This window comes from Rana temporaria, chromosome 5, assembly GCF_905171775.1.
Source record: "Rana temporaria chromosome 5, aRanTem1.1, whole genome shotgun sequence".
Taxonomy (NCBI): Eukaryota; Metazoa; Chordata; class Amphibia; order Anura; family Ranidae; genus Rana; species Rana temporaria.
The window spans coordinates 284,066,397-284,093,756 of NC_053493.1; the positions used below are offsets into that span (position 1 = coordinate 284,066,397).

A 27,360-nucleotide genomic window follows, 5' to 3' on the forward strand; every position below is an offset into this window, starting at 1 on the left:
GCCGGTTCACACTGGGGCGACTCGTCAGGCGATTCAGCCGGTTGACAAGTCGCGTCCCATTCTGTTCAATGGAACCGTTCTAATAGGAGCGACTCAAGTCGCTCCGACTTAGAAAAAGGTTCTTGTACGACTTTGGGGCCGACTCGGGGCGACTTGCATTGACTTCAATACAGAAGTCATTTTGCAAGTCGCCTCTGAAGTCGTCTTGAGATCGCCTTGCCGAGTCGCCACCAAAGTCGTGTGAACCGGGTCTAAAGGTGAATGTATCCTTTAATTAATAACATTGTTTATAACCAATTACAAATTAATTACACATGTTTAAAATAAATAATTAAATCATACACAATGCTCCTTGTATATTGTAATAGTCTTATCAGGAAAAAAAAGTACAAGGAAAAACAGCCACCATTAGCAGGTGAACTGCCAATGTAATTGATAGATCTACAGAGGTATCTAATATTTTCCTGCTCCAAAATGCAACATAGACATGTGTACAGATTGTTTTTATGTTTTACAATCAGAAAATCAAATAAATTATTAAAATAAGCCTGTAAATGCTATCAATTACATATCCAAGAAATGTAACTTTCAGATCAAATGGGAAATTAATATTACCGCTATAAAATCTGGAAGCTAGTTAAGTGTATTTAATAAGAGGCTATTAAAAACAATGACATGCAAAGTGCAGTAACATGCAATGATCAAATTTCAAATCAATCAATTTAGCCTAATCACATCAATGAACAATGAATGCCTATTGGTTGCTACACGTTACAGCACTATGCACATTGCTCTTATTAAATAAACCAGAATATGCCCACTTGTATAGCATTTTATTACAAACGATTTATAGTGGCATATTTAAAAATATGATATAGCTTAAGGGAATAAAGCTTGTGATTTAAAGGACCCTTAAAATGTCCCTCTGTCTTACTGCAGCTCAACATTTGTAGTCTAACCTTGTGGATTACAAACTGAAAGAATGCCCTTCTGTAATGGATCCTTAATTAGAGTGCCTACTCTGGAACATTGTTTCCTAACCTCCAGTTTTGATACACCCATTAGCAGAATTTAGTGCTGCACCAGCACTGATGAGTCATTCTGTGCCTCAATTAGTGAAATATCTACTTTAACTGCATTCTATAATCTAAATTGTTTAGGGTAAGGTTTGATGTTCACCATACATGGCCATATCTTTAAACTTGCTTGATATTGTGAGTGTATATGATATTGGTCCATTGTTTTTTCTTGTAGATTGGGTTTTAATCTTTATAATTGATATACAGATATGCATAAAACACTGAGCTATCAGCTTATATACTGTATATAATCTGTCTATTTAGTCAATTTCCGTTTTTATGGGCTCCCATAGGCTTAATTACCATATCACATGTAACACCTCTCTGCAAAAGTTCCAGATATGTCATATAAGCTGTTTCATCGCTGCACAATAGATAAGGAATTCACTAAGAAGTATAGGACCCATCTTATAATGCCTTTTCAGCTTGAAACCTTATGCATAAGAGAGCAATTCAACCTGTATGCAGCTATCCACAACTAAAATAACAGCCTTGGGTTCACTGATTCTATAGTGAGGAGCATTAGCAGAAGCCAAAGAGAAACAAGCCTGGCTATTTATCCATGTGCTTCACATCTGCTAAGATGTTGTAATACCTACAGCTGTTTAGCGTTATCCACTGTATTTTACCAGATAAAATAAATTATAAAGATTATTCACCATAGACCATACAGGTCATTTACATAATCACAGAGGCAATGTTGGACAAAGACTTGCAGTTTTCATAAATTATATAGTAGTAATTTTGTGACCATGGTCAACCTTTACAGTGCTGCTCCCTGTAAATGGTGAACCTTATGTGGTGCCCAACACTTTCGTGACAGCCTGAACTGAAGTAAGTTCCATTGAATGTCTGAAGAACCATGGTTAAGCCAAACAGGGAGCACAGATCTTAATATCTGTGTGCACACAGACCTAGTAATTACATTTCATCTTACTGTATTAGCACATAATTCACAAAACTTAGCTATCAGAATATCCCCTTATATGCTTTGCTGCAGAGACAGCATTATCATACAGATACTGGTCAATCAACAAACTGTTTTACTTAACAACTTTTTAACTCTTCAGTTTCTGGTCAGTGCAGTCTCTTGGGCAGGAGAAATAAAAACTTCCACAAAATCAAAATTCTATAACGTTAGAGTCTTTTCAGTGCATTGGGCATATATATTCAAGTGCTAAGAATAAAGTCTGTCTTCAACAGTGCCGTACATGTCAGCAAGTCTTTTAAAACGAGGACCCCATTCGCTAAGGTAGTCATAATTATGTTCAGAGTTAGAACTTACTGACTCCAGCGAACTTAGAGATTCTGCAACTGACCCATTGCCTTCAAATGCATATGTCTGTAGGGAGTCATATGGAGGAGCACAAGGGTCCACATCAGCTTCCTTAAGTCTTTCCCATATAAATTCCCTAAATATTAAGTTGTCTGGAACACTCCGGGTAGATGGCCGGCTTAAGAATTGAATCTCTGGAGTCACATCCCTCCTGCTTTTGTTGTCTCGGATGATATTAAGATTCCTCAAAGTAGTCATGTCGAATGCCTCAGTATCTTCTTCACCGCCTCCTTCATCATCATATCTAACAATGTTCTCTCTTACATCTCTTTCTTCATCAAAGATCAATGGTTCCTTTTTACGTCTTCTCATAGTGACGATAAGAAGAACAAGCACTGCATTAAAGAAAAGAAATCAAGAGTTAACTCCAACTAATATATTTAAGGCGAACATATACTTTGTTGTATTCTAAAATAGCTAAGGTTTGATAGTGCCTTCTACACTTCCTCTTATCTGCCACTCCTCTGTCTCTGAGGATTAAGGTCAAATCCCTTAGGATGAGACACCCGTGCATGAACAATATTGCCAATGGGTGCTCCATCAAGCAGCAAAACTACATGAGCCCAAGGTGACATTGAGGCTTCATGGAAAGACCTCAGGCAGAAAGGCAAAGTCTACTCATTCTAATAGTGCAAGGGTACTAGGACAATTATATTATTGCACTGAAATCACTAAATTAAGGTGATGAGACAAACAAAAAAACGTCATCCAGCTATCATTTATTATTTTTGTCATATTTTTATATTTGATAAGCAACACACATTTAGAATATGAGAAAATGTGGTTCAATTTAAAATGTGATAGCGTGCCCAGATAGCTATCATTTGTAGGTGAGATTTTCTGTGCTGCAGTATTGGTTAGGTTAATATGCGATTTCACATTTATTTTACACACTGTGAGATAAATGATTCTAATTTACAATACTTATCGCTTGTATCCTCCTTTGAAAGATTTTCTTTTCTGTGCAAAAGCCTATGGGGAAAACTGTTAAAAGTCGGTCTCAGTCTCCATAACAGAGTGAAGCACATTTTTTTTCCTGCAGCATCCCTTGACACATATAACAAGCAATAAATTGCTTGTCATGTAGTAGCTACCAGGCTTTCCTCTAATGATCCATATATTAGTAGATGCCTTACAAATGTAAAATATTGCTAGATCAGCCCTAATGTTTGCTTGAAAAATAATGTAAACACTAGTTCACTTTTAAATTAAATAGAGGAGACAGTGGTTTCAGGCATATTAGCAAAACTTTCCAGAAATGATTTGAAAAAATTTGTGTGACCTTTTAAAATGACATTTAAATGGTTTTATATTGACTAAACAAGCAGAGGCTGTATCAATTAAAATTAAAGGAAGGGTCATTTTCTCTATCTGACAAATTATTATATTCCATGATAGCTACCATATACAACATGTATATTGTAATAATGTTCTCAGTTTTTTTAACTAACAATAAAATGAAATTTATATATGAATATAATCTGTATGATAGTGTACTGTATATCTTTAGGTGAAAATGCAATGCATGCAGACAGAAAACTGCCAGACTTAATCAAAACTGTTTAAAGTTATGAAATGAATCTAAAAAGTTTAAAGCAGGCACGTAGGGGTGCCTGAATGTACCCCTCATTATTTTTTCTGAACTCCCTGCGAATGACCAAACATGGAGCCCTTATTATGCAAATACTAACTTCCATTCCATTGACTAAGGTTTGAACTCTGGCATTCCAAGCTTATTATTACTTTTTCTCTGTTGCTTACAAATGCATAGCACATTGAATGGAATAAACAGAGTAGGGAGGGAGCTTTAAATTATGACATGGAAGATCATTGGGTTCTCAGGAGTATAAAGAGTAGGTAAAATATTGTGTAGGAAGAGAAAGTTCCAGAATATTGATATTTATTTAGCTCCACATTATTTACTATAATCATCTGTTCATTTACACTTATAAATTGGTGCTGCAATGCCACAGACAAATTAAATTCTGAGTACCCACCGGGCTACATACAAGTGCTTATCATCAGTATAGATAGGTTTAAAAAAAATTCCCATTGGTATATTATCAATGACTCTACAAATCTAAACCCCCTAGGGTCTGTTTAGACTAAAGCCAGATAAAGTCCAGGGTATGCTTAAGTTCTGTAAAGAACTGTAAAAATTCTATGTCTGAGATTCATTGAGTCTCAGGCCATTTTTATACAGGCGGCAGCCATCGGTATAATTTATATCAGAAAGCTTACATCTTTCCATTTCAAATAAAGATCTTCATGAGATGTACACCAGTTATTCTTGCCAGCATATATTAAACTAAAAAAACCTTAACATCTGAGCCAATTATCAGAAAAGAAAGAATTTTGACACTTTCAATGGCTAGGCTCACAGGCAAAGCACATGTGAACTTGCTTCTATAAGCATACCCTATCTCAAATTACTAAAACCTTTACTTGTTTTTAGCTATCTTTTACAGTAGATGCTGCCTACCAGCATATGATATTTTAACATTATCTTTTTTTACCTACAAGAACAGAAAAGTAATTTAACAAATATACCCCTCTACAGAAGACTATACTGCTTTGGTGAAGTAATTTTTAATATTTCAAACCAAATGTGCTTTATAACAGTATAAATGTTGTATGTTGTATTTTGCTTCTAATTCTAGCTAGGCCCTTTAGGTCCCTAACAAAGGGTAATAATATATCAGTGGAATGATGATTAGTATCTATCTCTGTCAATTCAATATTTTGGCACATACTGCGTGAAGATTTTCAACTCCTTTAGAAAATTAGCTCTCTGTATTGTAAGGTCATTCCTACTTGTAGGGGAATAGCAGGTCGTATCCCATTGTGAATCATACATGACAAACATGGGGTAAACTCAAACTGAGCTGTCACAAATATGTGACAATGATGCTCTAATGCCGCGTACACACGATGGTCAAACCGATGAGAACGGTCTGATGGACCGTTTTCATCGGACCAAAACGATCGTGTGTGGGCCCCATCGGTTATTTATCCATAGGTTAAAAAAAATCAATCTTGTTTTAAATTTAACCGATGGATACCTAACCGATAGAACAAAACCGATCGTTTGTAGGCACGTCCATCGTTTAAAAATCCAGGCACGCTCAGAATCAAGTCGATGCATGCTTGGAAGCATTGAACTTTATTTTTTTCAGCACGTCGTTGAGTTTTACGTCACCACGTTCTGACACGATCGTTTTTTTAACTGATGGTGTGTAGGCACGACTGACCATCAGTCAGCTTCATCGGTTAACCGATGAAAGCGGTCCATCAGACCGTTCTCATCGGTTTGACCGATCGTGTGTACGCGGCATTAGCCTCCTCTGACATAGAGATTTTTCAGTCTGCCAGATTGATACTGGTATCCACTAATTATGCTGTTAACCCATTATATATCCAAACAGCTGCCACCACATTTTTATCGGAACCCAAACCATTCCAAATGTCCATGTTATATCCATGTTAACAATTATGGGCTAGATTCAGGTAGAATCGCGCATTGTTACGGCGGCGCAGCGTATCATATTTACGCTACGCCGTCGTAAGTAAGTGAGGCAAGTGCATTTGTGAATTGGCGTATCTAGGTCATTTGCATATTCTTAGCCAAAAATGACGGAAGCGCCACCTAGCGGCCAGCGTAAATTTGCACCCTAAGATATGACGGCGTAAGAGACTTACGCCAGTCGGATCTTAGCCTAATTTTGGCGTATCTTGCTTTCTGAATACAGAAAGAAGATACGCCGGCGCAGCTTTGAATTTACGCGGTGTATTTATAGATACGCCGGCGTAAATTCTTGATGAATCCGGCCCTATGTCTTTTAAGAAATGTCTGTAATACATACTGTCACAGAGATTTAGAGCATAATAGTGCTGCCAGGACTGAGATCTGAACCCACAACCTCGGCTGCGTCTGGCAGTGTTTTTTCTATCTGAACCACCTGAGATGCTGGACAGCTCCCTGTCCCTTCGACTTTATTTCCTTGTCTCCTGTTTTTGGTGAACATTGAACTCTTTGCTCCTCCCATTAACCTGTTTTAAACCATGTCTCCGCACTTCTTGTTTGCCAGATTATTGTGCTCTCTCCAACCGATATCTTGCACTTTTGCATACCTGCAGCTGTCCCTTTCTCCACCACCACTCTCTACCGACCTTTGGCTTGTTTCTTAACTACAATTCCAACCTGCAACTACTTATTATTTACTGACAATGCTTCTGCTTGTTCCCTATCTGCTATATCTGCTACTGGATCCCAACTTTCTCACCTCCTGGTGGATCGATCCTGTGGACCGCGACCTGGTAATAACATGCAGTAAAACCCATCTCAACCATTAGGAGATCTGGGGTAAATACCAGTTAGTACGTAGACCAGCACTTCAGGTGAGCCTGCATCATCCACCAGGTTGACCTGCTTGTTTACTTACCCTGCTGGTTGGTGGGAGCCTCTCTACTGCTATAGCTACTGATCTTTGAGCCTGACACCTGACCATGACAAGTACTCTCTAACAAGTTAGGGATTCTTTAAGTTCTGGCTAACAGCAGTAGATACTGCTTTAACGATTTATAAACATCAGTTAATAAAAATCAAAGAAAAATATTTTCAAACAAAATATAACAAAACAAAAATATCAAACAAAATATCTACTGCTATTAGCTACTGATCTTTGAGCCTGACACCTGACCATGACAAGTACTCTCTAACAAGTTAGGGATTCTTTAAGTTCTGGCTAACAGCAGTAGATACTGCTTTAACGATTTATAAACATCAGTTAATAAAAATCAAAGAAAAATATTTTCAAACAAAATATTTGCAGAAAAAAGACAGACTTCCAACAGATAGCAACAGAAAAGATACAGTTACAATAGTAAAACAAAAAGGAATTACAAATGTTGGTACTTTAGAACAGTTCTGGTTCTCGTAGAGGTCCAAAGTTTTGAGTCCTTGAGTAAAAACTCTGAGCAAATATAGAAACTAGTAATTATGTCTAGCTTATGTATAGATTCCTCAGAAAGAGTAATGTATCCCATATGCCTATTGCATCTCATAATTAGGGATGGTCCAGATTTTTCGAATCAAATGTAAGTTTGATTCAAACATCGGGTGTTCGTTTGTTCGTAAATTAACCAAACATATGGGTTGTTCAAATTTGAGCGCTGCGGAGTGCCCCATATTAATGCACTGTGATATTGCAGTGCATTGAATGCTGCTGATTGGCCAAAGCATGCACCTGACCTGCATGCTTTGGCCACAAAGCACCGTTTCCCATGTTGATGGGGACATGAGCCTCTTCCCGACAACCCTGGTCATTGGTTGTTGGGGTCTGCAGGCGGGGGTTATCGGAATCTGGAAGCCCCCTTTAAGGGGGCCCTCAGATCTCACCCCACCATGTGAATGGGTATCAGATACATTGTACCCCTTATCCATTCACCAAAAATAGTGTCAAAAAGTAAAAACCACAACAGACAGTCTTTGACAATTCCTTTATTAAAAAAAAAAAGTGTTCCACTATGTCCATCCATCTTCAATCACGCTGCCCGACGGACCCGAAATATTGAAAAAAAAACTCCCCCTCGGTGGGAGGCCTCCCGGTGACTGCTCTTTGCTGTGACAGCTGTTATATAGGCAAGGGCGAGGCCACCCGGTGATGTAACTGAGTGACCCCAACCCCTTCTGACATCATGTGACATCACATTACGTCACATAGCAGCTGTCAAAGCCAAAAGAAAGAAGTCGCCGGGAAGCCTCCCATGGAGTCAGAGTTTTTTTCTTTTTTTTCTATTTTTCAGGTCTATTGGGCGGCATGATTGAAGATTGATGTCCACTTTTTTTTAATAAAGGAATTGTCAAAAACTTTCTGTTGTGATTTATACTTTTTGAAACTTTTTTGGTGAATGAGTAGGGGTACAATGTACCCAAAACTCATTCACATATGGAGGGTATGGGAATCTGGGGGCTCTCTTGTTAAAGGGGGCTTCCTGATTCCAATAAGCCCCATACCCACAGACCCCGACAACCAATGGCCAGGGTTGTCGGGAAGAGGCTTTTGTTCCCATTTTGGGTAGACCCCAAATCACCCTCTCCATGTTGAGGGCATGTGGCCTGGTATGGTTCAGGGGGGGGTGCCTCTTTATCCTGTCCTCCAGGCTGCATGCTCAGATAAGGGTCTGGTAAGGATTTTTTTTTAATTTAGGCGTGGACCTGAAGGGCCTGGTATGGACTGGGGGGACCCATGACAATTTTTTAATTGATTTTTTATCTATATTGCCAGGAGGCAGCAATACATTAGAGCCACGAGCAAGTTTTTACCTTTAAACATTTCATTTTGCTCTGGCACTGTTTTACACATCACACAGATGCACCACTTTACAAGCAGACTAAAGGGACCCCAAGGCACAATATTTAAAGGAATATTTCATTTTTATTGTTTCACTTAAAGCACGATTAAAATCTTTGCTCCTGGAAAAACTGTTGTTTTAAAACCTTTTTTTTGCATTGATACGTGTGCCCTAGGGCAGTACCTGGGTCCCTATACACCTTTTATTGCAATAACTTGCATATAAGCCTTCAAAATTATGTTTGTGTCCCATAGACTTTACTAGGATTCGTATGTTCCCCCAAAGTTTTGCCTGTTGGCATGTTCTGGTGCGAATCAAACTGAGGGTGTTTGGACCATCCCTTCTCATAATATATGCATACATGTTTAGTCTTAAAATGTTCTCACACAGTCTTATGCCGCATACACACGATCGTTTTTCGGCATGTAAAAAACAACGTTTTTAAAAAATGTCATTCAAAACGATCGTGTGTGGGCTTCACAGCATTTTTTGGGTTCTGAAAAATGGGCTTTAACGACGTAAAAAAAAAAACGTGCATGCTCAAAAGCAAGTTATGAGACTGGAGCGTTCTGGTAAAATTACCGTTCATAATGGAGTAAGCACATTCATCACGCTGTAACAGACAGAAAAGCGCAAATCGTCTTTTACAAACACAAAATCAGCAAAAGCAGACCCAAGGGTGGCGTCATCCGCATGGAACTTCCCCTTTATAGTGCCGTTGTACGTGTTGTACGTCACCGCGCTTTGCTAGAGCATTTTTTTCCCCTATCGTGTGTAGGCAATGTCGTTTTAATGATGAAGTTGAAAAAAACTTTGTTTTTTACAACATGAAAAATGATCGTGTGTACGCGGCATTATAAACGTGTTTTAGGAGATTATTCAATTATATTCAGAGTTATGAAAATGTTATAAAGCTTAACTGCAGATGTGTATCATCTAACAGACAGGCCTGGATAGAGGGAAATCATATTATATTGGTTTTATGGACCCCAATTAGTCATTAATATCACATCCCTTAACAGGTCTCAAGTTATCACGGTTCTATTTATGATAGCCATCAGCAGTTTATAAGGGTCTATCAATGTTCTTTGAGGCTGTACAGACTGTGTGCCCACAAGTGTATGGAGCTGTTTTGCAAATACCTTGCTTAAGGCCCCTTTCTGACTGGGGCGGGAGCCGCAGTGGTGGTATAACGCCACTAAAAACAGTGGCGCTATACCGCCGGGATTGCCGTGGGAATCAGCCGCTAGCGGTGCGGTATTAACCCCCGCTAGCGGCCGATAAAGGGTTAATACCGCCCGCAATGCGCCTCTATAGAGGTGCATTGCGGGCGGTATTGACGCGATTTTCCATTGTTTTCAATGGGAAGGAGCAGTGAAGGAGCGGTATACATGCCGCTCCTCTCACCGCTCCAAAGATGCTGCTGACAGGAGATTTTTTTGGTCTCCCGCCAGTGCATCGCCTCAGTGTGAAAGCCCTCAGGCTTTCATATTGAGGCTGCAGTGAAGGAGTTTTTCAGGCGGGATAGCAGCACTATTTTTAGCGCTTTACCGCCTGAAAAACTCCTCAATGTGAAAGGGGTCTTTCAGTGCTCTTGCTTATGGCTCATAATATCAGTTTATTATCATATCATATATATCAGTTTATTAATCCCTTAAGAATGTGTTCATGTCTGTGACAATGCATTCCTGGGGTCATAGATCCTGTATTTTGGGAACAGGACACTACTGGCTATGTGGATGTGGACTGCTCTGTGTTTTTTTTTTCTAAAAACTGTCACTGCTTGCTTGTGGATTTTAAAGCAAGGCCGCTCTGTATTTGCCCACACAGTTTTAGGACACTCAGACCTGAATATTATCGCACTAACTTGGGACTCTAACAGATTTGTAAGACACCATTTGATGCCAAAGCCTAAACTTACATATTGCTTAGAAATAATATTAATAAAAATATTAAATATTGACTGCATAACAATGACGGCATACATGGGTCAATGTCAATATTTTCATTCCTTTCATTCAATATTCCCACAGATACTTAAGGGTCAGGGTAGTAATTTTTAGACTAACCCTGAGGCTTTGTATGGATCTTGGGCAACTTATACATTGACTAATAATAATCCTTTGTTTTAGTAATGTTATAGGAATTCAATTATCTTACCTAAGAGTGTCAGAACACAAGCTAATATTGCAATCAGAGCTCCAGTACTCAATCCAGCAGGTAAAGTATAAGCTTCAGCATTACAGGTTTGTGCTATTCCATCCACATCACAGTCACAGACTCGTATAGTAAGTGTATTGGTGCTGCTAAGTGATGGAGATCCACTATCCACGATAACAACTGGTAAATAAAATACAGACTGTTCTTGCCTCCGAAATCCATTTCTCTTTGTTATAACTGAAGCTGTATTATCTGTAGAAAATTGATTTCAATAATATCACATTAGCAGTAAATATCCGGGAAAAAATGATGCTCAGAATTTCAGTGAATAATGAAATAAAAACATAGTTAGGGAATATGTAGGCTGATCTAGCCTGAAAATATTAGCTTCCTGGCTGTCATACACTCAGTTATTAAATTCTTGACTTTTGGGAGTCGTGCCCTGAGTGCTATTTTATTTTTCGTATAAAAAATGCATGCACAGTGTTTTCCATGTATTCCAAAGGCCCTAGTTCATACAGGTGGAGTCAGTTCCAGTTAGTTTTTGGTCTAGAAAAAAAAGTAGAACGTGCTGCGTTTTTTCTGTACAGAATTGTACTGGAACATAGCAAAACTCATCAAAAAAACGCATCAGTACTGCCTATGATGTGAACTGTAAGCAACAACACATCCGGAAAGCATCCAGAGTGCATTTTATGTGGTGTGAACTGGCCCTTACTCTGGTTTTGTTAATCCACTTGCTCATTCCAGGTTAGTCTCCATATACTGCAGTCAGGCAACCAGAGTTTTCTGTGCACAATAAATCACTGGGGGAGATCTACCATAACTGGAGCACACAGCTGTGTAAAATAACCAATCAGCCCTGAGGTTTTATTTTCAAATTGAACGGAAGCTGAAGTTAGAAGCTGATTGGTTACTATGCACAGATGTACCAGATTCTGTGTAAATCTCACCCCAATAAATTGTTGGCACAATTTAAGCCTTGATTAGTCAAGAAGCCAACGAACACTGGCGATATACAAGTACAATCCATGATCTGCACAGAAAGTGTTTTAAAGGCTCAAGGTTTTTTTTTACCTTCTGTGTGCAGCATTGGTTCCCACTGCTGTCATTTACAGCTAGTAAGCCAATGAGAAGCAAGAGGGGTGGGGCCGAGCCCTGGGCCCATGTCTGAATGGACACGCAGAGCATTTGCTCAGTAGCAGTCCTGCTTGGTTGCCCCCACAGTGAGCTGTTTGCTCTGGGGGTACTCGGCAGGAGAGAAGGGATCAGGAGTGGCGGATGGGGATCTGAGAAGAGTTGGGGCTTCTCTGTGCACATCCACTGCAAAAGCAGGTAAGTATAACATGTTTGTTAATTAAAAAAAAAATGAAAAAAAATAAAACTTCACTTTAGTATTACTTGAAGCTTAAAAACTGCTGCCATACATAGACTCCTGGTAACCTATGCTCCTCCACACGGTTCTTTTAGGATGAATTAATAAACAATATTCCTATTTCATGATGATATCATTATAAAACCTTTGTTTTAGGGTATGAAACTTCCCAGTTAATTCTACAGTCTGGGACATTTTGTTGATTTCTGATATTTCAATAACAAATATATAGAACAGCCCAGACAGTCTGATCTGCTGCTTATGTGATGTGTCATGACAGCAATGACTTCTGGCTAAGCCCTGTGTCAGCCGAAGTCTAATTAAATAAGCAAGCCTGCAATACAGTGTATATACAGTGCCTTGAAAAAGTATTCATACCCCTTGACATTTTCAACATTTTCTCATGTTACAACCAAAAACGTAAATGTTTTTTATTGGGATTTTATGTGATAGACCAACACAAAGTGGCACATAATTGTGAAGTGAAAAGAAAATGATGAATGGTTTTCATTTTTTTTTACAAATAAATATCCGAAAAGTGTGGCGTGCATTTGTATTCAGCCCCCTAAGTCAATACTTTGTATAGCTGCAATTACAGCTGCAAGTCTTTTTATAGGTATGTCTCTATCAGTTTTGCACATCTAGAGAGTTACATCTTTGCCCATTCTGCTTTGTAAAATAACTCAAGCTCTGTCAGATTGGATGGAGAGCATATGCGAACAGCAATTTTCAAGTTTTGTCACAGATTTTCAATTGGATTTAGTTCTAAACTTTTTTTTTTTTTATTTGATTTAGTTCTAAACTTTGACAGGACCATTCTAACACATAAATATGTTTTGATCTAAACAATTCCATTGTAGCTCTGGCTGTATGTTTTGGGTCATTGTCCTACTGGAAGGTGAACCTCTGCCCCAGTCTCAAGTCATGTTTTCTTCTAAGATTGTCCTGTATTTGGCTCTATCCATCTTCTCTTCTTCTCTGACCAGCTTACCTGTCCCTGCTGAAGAAAAGCATCCCTACCACATGATGCTGCCACCATACTAGAGAAGGGCACCGTGCCAAGTGCCACATAGTATGAGCCCAGGGAAATAATAACCAGAAAAAAATATGTATAAAAATTAAATGAATTTATTGAAAAGTCAGTGTAACTAAATAACATCTGGCCACTGAGTCCCACTCAAATTGAGTGTGTGAATAAATATCTGGCGGTACCTCTGTGTACCTTTATTTAGTTGGTTCCCTATCCTTACTTTTTGTGATGATGCTGCCACCACCATGTTTCACGGTGGGGATAGTGTTTTCAGGGTGATGTGCAGTGTTTGTTTATTGCCACACATTGTGTTTTGCTTTTAGGCCTCATCTGACCAGAGCACAGTCTTTCACATGTTTGCTGTGTCCCCCACATGGCTTCTTGCAAACTGCAAACTGGACTTTTTATGAATTTCTTTCAATAATGGCTTTCTTTTTGCCATTCTCCCATAAAGGCCAGATTTGTGGATTATATGACTAATGTATGACTAACGTTTTTCGGGTTGTAAAAAATGACGTTTTTAATGGTCTAGAAAAAGCAACGTTTTTTTCAACCCGATCAATAAAACGCCCTTGGCTACACACGATCGTGAAAAAAATGCTCTATTAAAGCACGGTGACGGACAACACGTACGAAGGCACTATAAAGTGCCACCCTTTGGGCTGCTTTTGCTGATTTTGTGTTAGTAAAAGACGATTCATGCTTTTCAGTCTGTTACAGTGTGATGAATGTGCTTACTCCATTACAAATGCTAGTTTTAACAGAACAAGCGCTCCCGTCTCATAACTTGCTTCTGAGCATGCGCGTTTTTTTCACGTCATTAAAGCCCACACATGACCATTTTTACGACGTTAAAAATGACAACGTTAAAAATGACAACGTTAAAAACGACGTGAAAAATTAGAGCATGTTCGAAATTTGTAATGCCCACACATGATCGTTTTTAATGACATAAAAAAAAACGTCATTTTTTTACAACCCGAAAAAAGGTTGTGTGTATGCGGCATAATAGTTGTCCTGCGGACAAAATACTCCCACCTGAGCTGTGGATCTCTGTAGCTCCTCCAGAGTTGCCATGAGCCTCTTGGCTGCTTCTCTGGTGAATTCTCTCCTTGCTCAGCCTGTCAGTTTAGATGGCCAGGTCTTGGTAGGTTTGCATTTATGCCATATTCCTTCCATTTTTGGATGATAGATTGAACAGTGCTCCGTGAGATGTTAAAAGCTTGGGATATGTTTTTATAACCTAACCCTGCTTTAAACTTCTCCACTACTGTATTCCTGATCCGTCTGGTGTGTTCCTTGGCCTTCATGATGATATTTGTTCACTAAGGTTCTCTAACAAACCCCCGAGGGCTTCACAGAACAGTTGTATTTATACTGAGATTAAATTACACACAGGTGGACTCCATTTTCTAATTAGGTGAATTATGAAGGCAATTGGTTCTAATATCTGAGTAAAGGGGGCTAAATACAAATGCATGTCACACTTATCACATATTTATTTGTAAAAAAAATTGAAAACCATCTATCATTTTTCTTCCAACTCACAATTATGTGCCACTTTGTGTTGGTCTATCACATAAAATCCCAATGAAATACATTTACGTTTTTGGTTGTAACATGGCAAAATGTGGAAAATGTCAAGGGGTATGAATACTTTTTCAAGGCACTGTATGTATATATATATATATATATATATATATATATATATATATATATATATATATATACACACACACACATACACATATTTCATTTTTAGGCATTAGAGTTGCTGTCAAAATCTAGACATGATACAAAGTCAAGCAAATGTCACACTACTGATCTTCAATCAACATCTATAGTGAGGAGGGACAGGCAATTTAGCATTACTTTTGATTTCTCACTTTTTGTCAGCAATGTATTACCCTTTGGCAATGCCAGAATTAATCAAACCGTCTACAGTACACGAAAAAGAAATATGTACTCATGTCTTATGAAAACTGAAAATCATATCCAGATATCTATGTAAATCTTGTGCTTTTTTTGCTACAAAAAAGGATAAACAGATTCTCCAGTTGTTAAAAAAAACTCATCAACTTACATGTGTATGTACACACACAATAAAAAGAGTGTAATAATATAGTCACAAATACAATTTTTTTTTTATATGTTTTCAATATTAAAGAAGACTACAAGCACACAAATATTATACAGTGCTGAAGAAAAGGGAAAATAAATTGCACTGACAAGCAGGAAAGAGTGATGACTTTTTTCAAAATGATGTCCTTGAAGATGTAATATACTACAGTTGATCTGTGGTTGCACTGAAAACAGTTACCATGACATTTCTTTATTATATGGCCGAGCAAGCCGCTGTTTGTAGAGGAAAAAAAGACTGAGCTGGAGAGGTTAGCAAAGCAGCATGAAGAACACTAAAAGAAATGGTATTGTACTTTTTGATTGAATAATTCTAGGCTGTCATAGTTATTTTGTGTCTTGAAAAGTTTTCCATGCAACTGAGACCAAAGTGTGTCCTTGTGTGTCATTATAATGAAGTTTCTACTGGAGCAATGCCACATAATATAAATAATGATACCATGTGCACCTATTAATGCATACCTCTCGAGCCCTTTCTTAAAGGGGTTGTAAAGGTAAATGTTTTTTCACCTTAATGCATCCTATGCATTAAGGTGAAAAAACATCCGACAGCACCGGCCCCCCCGAGCCCCCATTTTACTTACCTCACCCCTCGAAAGTCCCGCACGCGTCCCCGTCATCCTGTTCGGTTCCCAGCCTGGCCGTTGATTGGCTAGGTTGGACGGATTGATAGCAGCGCAGCCATTGGCTGGCGCTGCTGTCAATCACATCCAATGACGTGGCGCGCCGGGGGCGGGGAAGAGTGATACAGTCGGCAGGAATGGCCGCCGCTGTATTACGGGAGCGCGCTCAAAAGAGCTTTCCACCATGCGAGGGAGCTCGCATGAGGGTGGAAAGCTCTCGTGAGGAGGAGCCGAGACAGCCGCCGAGGGACCCCAGAAGACCGGGTTCGGGGACACCCTGTGCAAAATGAGCTGCACAGTGGAGGTAAGTATAACATATTTGTTATTTTACAAAAAAAAAATCTGCCTTTAGTGTTCCTTTAATACTAATACCATTACGTGAGATACTTGTATATATCAAACAAATGACTGCACCAATAACCTCCAGATCAGCCATTTTTTGTTGTCCAAATTAAAGCTTTTTAGTTTGTACAGCGTTTTTTCCATAAAAAGGAAATGTGCATACGTTTTATTTCATTAACATAAAATATATTTCCAGTATTAACTGCTTTTTTTTAATTAACAAAACACCATCTGTTGCAGTCCAGGTTGTAATGTCCATGTGAACACTGACAGTTAAGTGTCATTCTGGGAAGCCTGAGCATTTAAAAAAAGAATACAACTGATAAAGAAAGATCCCATCAACTGCTACCTTCAATTATTATAGACTTTACCTAATGCTGATCTTCTCCCTCCCCCCATTTTTTTATACCCCTGCCTAAAAGGTTGCGATCTATGTGCAGGTCAGATACTCACCCACCCATTGGATCCTACCCTGTTCTTGCTGAGATCCCCTTAATTTCCTCCACTGATTGGGTCCTGCACCACCATATTTTTTGTGCCTTAGCGAGAGACTGTTGGCTGTTCTGGATTCAGTCAGCGGGCCACTCAATGATGCGCTGCTAGGCCCACCCTTCCTTTGTGAATGGAGGACAATGCCTCCTGGGATATGTGACATGCATATCCCTGGAGGCACAAAGAGCATGGTGCACATCATTTGCCTAGGTGAATGATGAGCAGGGGAGGCAGGACCAAACCTTTAAATCCAAACAAGTAAACAAACAAACAAACAAAGAAACAAAGAAATATATTTGTGTAGCGAAGCTATAGGGGTGAAGAGGGCTAAGGAGGGGTGAAGAGGAGAGACTTCATTTGTGAGTGAATATCTGCTTTAACCCTCCTGGCGGTATCCCTGAGCGTGACTCGGGTGGATTTTTTCTGCTATAATCGGTATCCCCGAGTCACGCTCGGGGTAGATATGCAGAGCCTGCAGCGTGCGCTGGCTTACCTTGTCCTGGATCCAGCGATGCCACCGTGCTGTGTGAGCGAGCAGGACCTCGCTCGATTCACACAGCGTCCTCCTGTGCCGCCGATCACCGTTCCCTGCGACGTTACGACGCACGGGAGCGGAGATTGGCGCCAAAATCAAAAACGTAAACAAACACTATACATACAGTATACTGTAATCTTATAGATTACAGTACTGTATGTAAAAAATACACACACCCTTGTCCCTAGTGGTCTGCCCAGTGCCCTACATGTACTTTTATATAATAAAGACTGTTCTTTCTCCCTGCAAACTGTAGATTGTCCATAGCAACCAAAAGTGTCCCTTTATGTCAAAAATGGTTTTAGATAAGCTAGAAAACAGCAATAATAAATTATAATCACTTGCAGAATTGTGCGATAGCGATTTGTGGGGAAATTCGTCATAAAAAAAAAAATAATGACAGCGACAATTCTGCAACTGAGAAAATTTCAGTGATTTTGGTTTGATTACATTATTGAATAATTTTTATTAGAATTATATTATTATTTGTTATAATTATTTATAATTATTTATTATATTATAATTTTTTTTTATTTAATTTCTAAAGGAAATTAAATTTTTACATTTTTTTTAATGCCAAATATAAGCTTTGTTCCTTGTACAAGGTAGTTCCCTCACCTATCCTATTAAAGGGGTGGTTCACCCTAAAAACTACTTTTTTTTATTACACTGGCCCCCCACATTACAATACGATTAAGGCTATTATTATTTTTTTGATGCTGTACATACCTTTGTACAGCATATTCACCCGTTGCGAGTCCCGCGGGAGTGGGCGTTCCTCACATGTCTGTGATTGACATTTTGACCAAAAACAAGCTCCCCCCGTCATGTAAGCCGTGTCACGATTGGCGAAAGGAGCCGAACGGCGATGCGCATGCGCAGTATAGCGCTGACTCGCCGTTCGGCTCCTTTCGCCAACCGTGATGTGGCTTACGCGATGGGGGGAGCTCGTTTTTGGTCAAAATGTCAATCACAGACATGTGAGGAACGCCCACTCCCGCGGGACTCGCAACGGGTGAATATGCTGTACAAAGGTATGTACAGCATCAAAAAAATAATAATAGCCTTAATCGTATTGTAATGTGGGGGGCCAGTGTAATAAAAAAAAGTAGTGTTTAGGGTGAACCACCCCTATAACCCTTTCATGCCTATGCCTATGTATGACATTTGGTGTTTACAAGTTAAAATCCATATTTTTGGCTAGAAAATTACTTAGAACCCCCAAACATTATATATATATTTTTAGCAGAGAATCTAGAGAATAAAATGGCGATTGTTGCAATATTTTATGTCATACGGTATTTGTGCGGCGGTGTTTTAAACACAACTTTTTGGGAAAAATTTACTTTCATGAATTTTAAAAAAATGAAAAAGTAAAATTAGCCCAATTTTTTTGCATAATGTGAAAGATGATGTTATGCCGAGTAAATAGATACCAAGCATGACACGCTTTATAATTGCACGCACTCGTGGAATGGCGACAAACTACGGTAACTAAAAATCTCCATAGGCGACGCTTTAAACTTTTTTTACGGTTACCAGGTTAGAGTTACAGAGTAGGCCTAGTGCTATAATTATTGCTCTCGCTCTTACGATCGCGGCGATACCTCACATGTGTTATTTGAACACCGTTTTCATATGCGGGCGCGACTTCCGTATGCGCTTTCTTTGCTGCGCAAGCTCGCGGGGAGGGGGGCGCTTTAAAAAATTTTTTTTTTGTTTTCTTATTGATTTATTTATTTTTTCTAATATTACATTTTTTTTTTTTTTTTTTTTTTACATTTTGATCACTTTTATTGCTGTCACAAGGAATGTAAACATCCCTTGTGACAGCAATAGGTCGTGACAGGTACTCTTTATGGAGGGATCGGGGTCTAAAAGACCTCCGAGCCCTCCTTTGCACTTCAAAGTATTCAGATCGCCGAAAACGGCGATTCTGAATACTGTGTACTTTTTTAAATCCGGCGCCATTGGCAGCCGAGAAACCCGGAAGTGACGTCATGACGCCGCTTCCGTGGTTTCAATGCGCACACTGAATCAAAGCCGTTTACGGCTTTGTTTCAGAGCGCGCCGAGACGCTGGAGGCGCCGGATCGTGGATCGGGTCTCCCGGTGGGACGGGAGGCCCGGTCAGAGCGGCGAGAGGCGGCGGGAGGGGGGGGATGTCCCCTCCCGCTCCTCCGGCATAACAACCGAGCGGCTTTTAGCCGCATCGGTTGTTATGTTTGGAAAGCCGATCGCCCGCTCTAAACAACGGTACCGGGATGATGCCTGCGGCTGCAGGCATCATCCCGGTACAACCCCTGAAAGCCGAGGACGCATATATGCGTACGCTCGGCGTGAAAGGGTTAAGCTCTGCCTCATTTTTTTATGCTTGCTGCCAAAGAAATTTGCATATGAAAGAGTATGATATATCTTTACTTCCATCACACCTCCAAAGAGTAGGCCCATTTTAAGAAAGCAAATAAGAACAATGCCATGCAGTAAACTGTAGTACATCAACAATTTGAGAGACATTCAGTATGGTGCAAAACTTTTAGACAGGTGTGAAGAAATGCTGTAAAGAATGTTCTGAAAAAAAAAAAAAAAAAAAAAAAAATATATATATATATATATATATATATATATATATATATATATATATATATATATTGTTTATTTATTTTTTTCAATTTACAAAGTGTAAAGTGAGCGAATAGAAGAAAAATATAAATCAAATCAATATTTGGTGTGACTACCCTTTGTCTTTAACCAGCATCAGTTTTTACACTTGCACACTTTGTACTTTTGCAGAAAGTTGGGGAATTTGTAGGATTAGAGTCAATTGTGTAATTAACCATTTAAACCAAGCAGGTGCTAATGATCACCAATTTCATATATAGGTTGAACCACTTTCATTAACTGAAACAAAATCAGCTGTGTATAAAGTTCAAAACTTGGTGAGGAACAGTCTATATCTGCTATTAAAGGTGACGTTGTGGAAGATAATTTAATTTCACAGGTCATACACCATGGAAAACATAAGCAAAGCACAAGGAAGGTATACTGAATCAGCAATGTCACTCCCAGGCAAAGATTTTAAAGATTGTGAAGAAGAACAGAGATACAGGCAATGTTGAGGGCTGTAGATGCAGTGGTTGGCCGTATAAACTCAATGCAACAGATGAAGCACACATCATGCTTATTTCCCTTCAACATTGGAAGATGTCCAGCAATGCCATCCAAAAAGAACTGAAAGAAACCAGCTGGGCCCAGGTACCCTCATCTAGTGTCTGGAGAAGTCTGGCCAGAAGTGGTCTTCATGGAAAAATTGCAGCCAAAAAGCCATACCTCCAACATGGAAAGAAGACTAAGCGACTCAGCTACTGTATGCACAAAAAGGTGTTCAAAAATGTCAGACGGTGCTCTGGACTGACAAATCAAAAGTTGAAATATTTGGCTGTAGCAAGAGGCAGGTTGTGATTGGTGCCCAATTTATTCTGCAGCAGGACAACAAACCCAAACATACAGCCAATATCTTTAAGGATTGTCTTCAGCGTAAAGAAGAACAAGGAATCCTGGATGTGATGGTTTAGCCTTCACAGAGCCCTGATCTCAACATAATTTAGTATCTCTGAGATTATATGAAGAGACAGAAGGATTTGAGACAGCCTACATTCACAGAAGATCAGTGGTGAGTTCTCCAAGATGTTTGGAACAAACTACCTGCTGAGTTCCTTACCTAGAAGAATTGAAGCTGTTTTGAAGGCAAATGTTGATTTGATTTGGATTTTAATTCTGTTCATTTACTTGTCATTTTGTTAATTGATAAAAATAAACTATTAACACTTTTATTTCTGAAAGCATTCTTAATTTTCAGCATTTTTCACACCTACCTAAACGTTTTGCACAGTAGTGTAGTATTCGGGGCAGTGTTAGATATTTGGAGGTTGAAAATGTTTACAAATCAAATGCAGCTAAAGAAAACAAATAAACAAAATTAAATTAAAGTTTACTCATCTAACTTATTATTACTGTACAATTCAATACTAAATTACAATATTGTTATAATAACAATATTACTAATGTAAAAAAGCTTTAGCTTTAGCCAACCAATTATAAGTTTGACTAGCTTATAAATGATTACTTTTAAGTTGTTTAAAAATCATTTGCCTACTGGCTTACTTGGTAGAGCATACTTCATCAACAGCTGCAGCATTGGAGTGTGTCGATTTTGCTTTCAAAGATAAATTAGTGCATGGATGATAGAATCTCCTTAGGTGTATATTGAGGGATGGTTATCTTGATTTTTTTTTTTTCACAAGCAGTACATTATTGTTTTTTTTTAAGACAAAAAGTTAACCTTATTTTATCCATGTAATTGAATGTCAATAATCTCAATAAAAGGGTGTACGCAAAAATACATATGTATACATACACCATATATAATGTTTTTTAATTATATAGAGATTTCCCTACCTTACCCATTCACATCTCTGTGCTTTTGTATTCTACCGAGTTAATAGGAATGATTTAAATAGATTTTAAAGAGATAGGTATATTTTTACTTCAGTAATGCAATATTACACTTACCTTTATTGTCTTGTAATGTAAAATTAATATTACTTGCATCAGGAGGTAAAGTGAAGTAAAACACATGGCCATTTGATGGTTCATCTTTATCAACTGCACTTATCTCCTGTATAACCTGCGGGAAAAAAAAGATTATTATGAGATAATATGTGTCTCTCTCAGTTTCCTCTCTTTTATTTTCATCAATCAATGGCATTGTGAGACGTCATTATCTGTTTCTGGAAACAATCCGACTCCCCTTTTTAAATTTTATATGAGATAATATAAAAGAAATATGCACAAACGTTTCTTAAAATGGTTGTAAACCCTTACAGACCACGTTAGGCTACAGGTAAGCCTATAATAAGGCTTACCTGTAGCTACCCGGGATATCTCCTAAACCTGGTTTACAATCACTTTTAAAGCTGATCTCTGGGCAATTTGTTAAATACACAGATGAAATACATATAAGGGGCCTGTTTTGCTTGCCAAGGAACGGTCTGTTTATTGAATTTTAATATTTACACATTTTTGCCACACTCCAAAGCTCTGGCAGATAAAGAAAGATGATTACTCTGATGCAGTTTGGTAAGACCTAAAAGTCTTGTAGGCACTCCCAGCCTGGGCTGGATAGTGAAAGGAGAGGCTTATGAGCTTATCCCTATGACATCTTGCCCTCTTTTGCTATGAGCATGCTTCTAGCACTGCATCAACACTGATTGACTCCTTGTGCTGTTTCTCTCTCCTACAGCCTTAGCTCTGTTGTACAGGGAAAAATCCAAGTAATTACACTGCTTGCAGTCAAAATAAATGTATTTAAATATATTAATGGCTACAGACCTGCATTAATTTACATATTTTGTTTGTCTGGAGCTTACATCGAGAAATTATAATTTATTTTCAAATGTCAATCATAGTTGAGCTTTGATTCAATGAATACTGTTAGAAAAAATGGAGATTAAGTCATGCCTCACCCAATCCTACTAGTTACACTTAAATGTAGGCTTTTAGTTGGGCCAGCTAACAATATAATTAATAGTTCTTATGTGGAAGCAATAATTATACATATGTATTCCAGTCAAGTTAAACATTTTTTTTCTTCTTCTTGCATGTGATTGGGTAATCTTTGCAAAGTGAAGGTTCATCTAATTTACTAAGCTCGGGAGCAATAACATGAACAGTATTTGCCTTTAGTAGATCAACCCCTATGCTTTTGCACTAATTTTCCCCAGAGCTTAGAAAATGTGTTAAAGCTTCACTTTGTAAAGAATACCCAGTTAGGTGCAAGGGAAAAAAAAAAACACATTATTGCTTCCATTAATTGAATGATGGAAATCAGCAGACATTCTCTAAGCTCTGGGAAAAATTTGCGAAACTGCACTTCCAAAGTGCACAGTCTATTTACCTTTAGTTTATTCAAACCATAGTTTATTTAACCTTTAGTAAACAACCCCAATGTTCTGACTCTTTTATTTGTGTATACAAAATTTTGCTTAAGTTGTCAAACTTTGTAAACAATGGCCCGGATTCACAGACACTGGCGCACATTTATGCCGCCGTAGCGTATCTCCTTTACGCTACGCCGGCGCAGCGCAGAGAGGCAAGCATGGAATTCACAAAGCACTTCCTCCCAAAACTGCGCTGGGTTTCCTAGGCGTAAGCCGGCGTAAGTGGAAGTGGGCGTGAGCCATGCTAATGAGGCGTGACCCCATGCAAATGATGGGCCGAGCGCCAGAGAGATATGTATCGCCAACTGCGCATGCGCCATCCCGTGGACGCATCCCAGTGCGCATGTTCACAAATACGTTGGAACAACTGCCTAAGATACGCCGGATCACTGCCTATGGCGTGAACGTAACCTACGCCCAGCCATATTCACGCACAAAGTAAACTACGTAAAATACGCCAGCTTGTGTTCCCTGGTGCAGCCATTTGCATGGATGCTGCTGAGTTAAACCTCCTTTATGGGGCATAACTTTACGCTGTACGTAAAACTTACTCGCACCAGTCGTAGCCTGCGTTGGGTGCAAGTACGTTCGTGAATCGGCGTATCTCCCTCATTTGCATATTTGAATAGAAAATCACTGGGTGCGCCACATGCATCCAGCGTAAATATGCGCCCACTCTACGCCTGCGTAGGCAAGTTACATCGTGGAATGAAGCCTGTTTTTAGGCATATCTTAGTTTTGTGGGCACAGCGCACAGATACGACGGCGCATATTTGCACTTACGCGGCGTATCTCGAGATACGTCGGCGCAAGTGCTTTCTGAATCCGGGCCAATATGCTTTTAACAACAGGCAGTAAGAATACAACTAAAAGGGGGGGCGTGTCCTGATGTGAGAGCCAGCGGACGTGTTTCTGGGAAGCTCCGACAATCCTTTACCCTAATCCTGTGCCATCCGTGCATCTAACCTGCTAATTTTGGTGGATACCCTGCCAGCCTTCTTTACTGAGATTCTCTGCCCCGGGGCGCCTGCAGACTACAGCCCCCACGCGCCTGTGGCCGCCGCCATCTTACCGACCTGTGCTGCACCTGGGCGAATCGATCCCGGCCTGGCTGGAGGTAAGAGACTGCACCCCGTCCTCGTCTGCCTGCCCATCCTTCTTCCTGGCACGATCCGGAGGCCCGACTGGCTGCTGGAGAGGTCCGTGGAGGCCGCGACCGGGTGCGGCCTAGTACAGCCTGTGAAGCACCGGTGTTTCCTGAGGAGCTGTCCCGCCGGGGAGCCGCGGCCGGCGCGGTAGACATCCGGAGCGCGGATCGCCTTGCTCCACACAAGCTGTCACCCCTTCACATCCCTCCCATAGCCTGGTGTGCTGTCCGGCAGTGACTGTTTCCTGTACTCCTGGGGCCTGGTGCCTCCTATCCTCTGCCATCCCTCTGCCTCAGTCATCTTGTTCTGGGCCTGTCCCCCTATTGATCCTTGACTCTGCCTGCAGCGTGTCCATCCATCAACCCGGTTGTCTGTGCATACCCCTGTTGCAGCCTGGTGTGCTGGCCTGTGGTGACTACCTTTGGTTGCCAACGGTAGCGCCCTGCGCCCCAAACAGCTTCTGCCATTTGGATACCTCTGCTCCGCTGCTCCGGGCCTCCCCCTCCTTGGTACTCCTAGCCTTCCATCCTCTCTAACCTGCCAAGCTGTGTCCTCTTCTGGATATACCTCCTCCTCCAAAAAACAGGGAAAGGGGAACTCCAAAGCCGCTAAGGCCAATACACCGCTCCGACCGCCGCTGCCCTCCTCCCCGCAAACGGACCCCCTACTGGTCGGGCGCTTTCGGGCCTTGCTGGCCGACCTAGACATGGATCCTAGTGAGGTCCCAGCGGCAGAGGGGCCGGCTCCATCATTTCCTGACGGTACGGCTGCAATCTTGGCGGCGATAGAGCAGAGCAGGACCTCGCTGCTGGTACGCATTGATCACCTTGCCGCGGAGTGTAACCTCATACGGAACGATCTGGACAAGATAAGGGGGAGGGTGACCGAAACAGAATCCAGGGTATCAGCCACTGAAGATCTTACGGCCACACATGCCACCTCCATTGCTGAGTTACAACGCACGGTGCAGTCCCTTGTCGCAAAGTCAGACGACGCAGAGAACAGGCTGCGGCGTAACAACGTCAGGGTCCTCGGCCTGCCTGAGGGGGAAGAGGGGGATCACCCTGCTGTATTCGCAGAGGAGTTCTTCAAAACTCTCCTGGGCTTTGCGGATGTTCCCCCTACCTACGTGGTTGAAAGGGCCCACCGGGTGCCTACGGGCCGAGCTGTTCCGGGGAGACCTCCCAGACCATTCCTAGTCCGCTTTCTCAACTATCGGGACGGGGACAGGATGCTCTCTGAAGCCCGCAAACATCCCACACTTGAATATTGCAACACCTCTGTTCTTCTTTTCCCTGATTTTTCAGCTGAGTTACAGAGGAAGAGAAAAACCTTCAATGATGTCCGCAGGCGCCTTAGAGATAAGGAAATTAAATATAGCATGCTTTATCCCAGCCGTTTGCGAGTCCAGCATGCCGGTGCGGTCCACTTCTCCGACAGCCCAGCGGATGCTGATGATTGGCTGACCAACCTGCACTGAAAGAATCTTCTCACTAATCCATCAGATGCACGGATTTTCCACATCCTTGTTCTCTACATCCTACTGAACTCCTTGCAAATACCAGAGTTACCCCAAACGTACTTTCTTGGAGGTATTCCTATAGCTGGAGGAACTACAACACCGTTCCGGACTGCCGCTCCTTCTCGATGTGTCGAGATACACGTCCCCCACCCCCTTGTCCGTGGGTGTAGGTTGAACACGAGTTGGGGTCACCCCAGAAATTGGCGGAGTCCTTGTCCCGCTGTTCTCCACTCACCTGTAGAGACGTTAAATTAGCCTTAATTGAGCCTGCAGTTTTAGTTCTGTGCTGCAGCGGACTGTAGTGGGGCCTAGTTTTTGGGTCACTGCTTCACAATGCTATGTTCAGTTTTGGGTACAGACCGGCTCCCGGCCCATCCCCCATGTTTTTGGGGGGAGCCAGGTGCCGGAAGGGAAATCACATTGTGCTTGGGAAGTTTCATTGTTTTCTTTGTTTTCCATGTGTTATGTGTGGTTGGCTCTGGCTCTCAAAACACTCATCGGGTGGGTCTCTGTTGGGACCCGTTCACCCTGAAATTCACAATTCTCCCCTGGGATCATGGCATCACGTAATCACGGAACAATGTCAGTGATATCCTGGAATGTCAGAGGCCTCAACTCAAAATTTAAAAGGACGCTGATGTTCCAGTATGTCAGGGCGCATAATCCGCAGGTACTGATCCTACAGGAGACCCACTTGATGGGTGGCAAACTGATGGCCTTGAAGAGACCCTGGGTTCAGAAAACTTTTCATGCCTCGTATTCCTCATATGCCAGGGGAGTATCTATATTGATTAATAAATCCTTCCCGTGTACAGTTGAGGCACCCCCATGGCAGGTTTGTAATTGTGGTATTGTTGGCCTGGCAGCAAAGGTATATTATTGTAGGAGTTTATATCCCGCCACCACTCAAACCGGAAGTGTTGTATACTATTTTGGAGAGAATTTCCCCGTATTGCCCAGCAAAGTTGTTAATCCTAGGTGACTTCAATAACACCCTTTCCCCTGAGCTTGACAGGCCCGTGCCATCACAATCCTCTCCCGGGAGCCTGCAGGGGTGGGCACACTCGGCAGGAGTTACTGAGGTGTGGAGGTGGTTGCATCCCCTGACTAAAACGTACTCATGTTTCTCTACGTCATACAAAACCTCCTCCAGAATTGATTACGGGTTTGCAAATCAACTCATGTTGACTGACATAGTGGAGGCAGCCTACCTACCTAGCGGGCTGT

The 27,360-nt window shown here is 40.7% G+C and overlaps 1 protein-coding gene across 1 annotated transcript in view; it reads right to left on the minus strand.

The window, feature by feature from the left end:
* Positions 1-204: 204 nt before the first annotated feature.
* CDH7 (cadherin 7) overlaps positions 205-27,360 on the minus strand; it is a 280,342-nt gene continuing 253,186 nt past the window's right edge. The window contains exons 10-12 of the mRNA XM_040353910.1: positions 22,037-22,151; positions 10,930-11,181; positions 205-2,750 (exon numbers count right to left, since the gene is read on the minus strand). Coding sequence (XP_040209844.1) covers positions 2,257-2,750; positions 10,930-11,181; positions 22,037-22,151 — 861 coding nt within the window. The 3' untranslated portion in view covers positions 205-2,256. The remainder of the gene's footprint in view (positions 2,751-10,929; positions 11,182-22,036; positions 22,152-27,360) is intronic.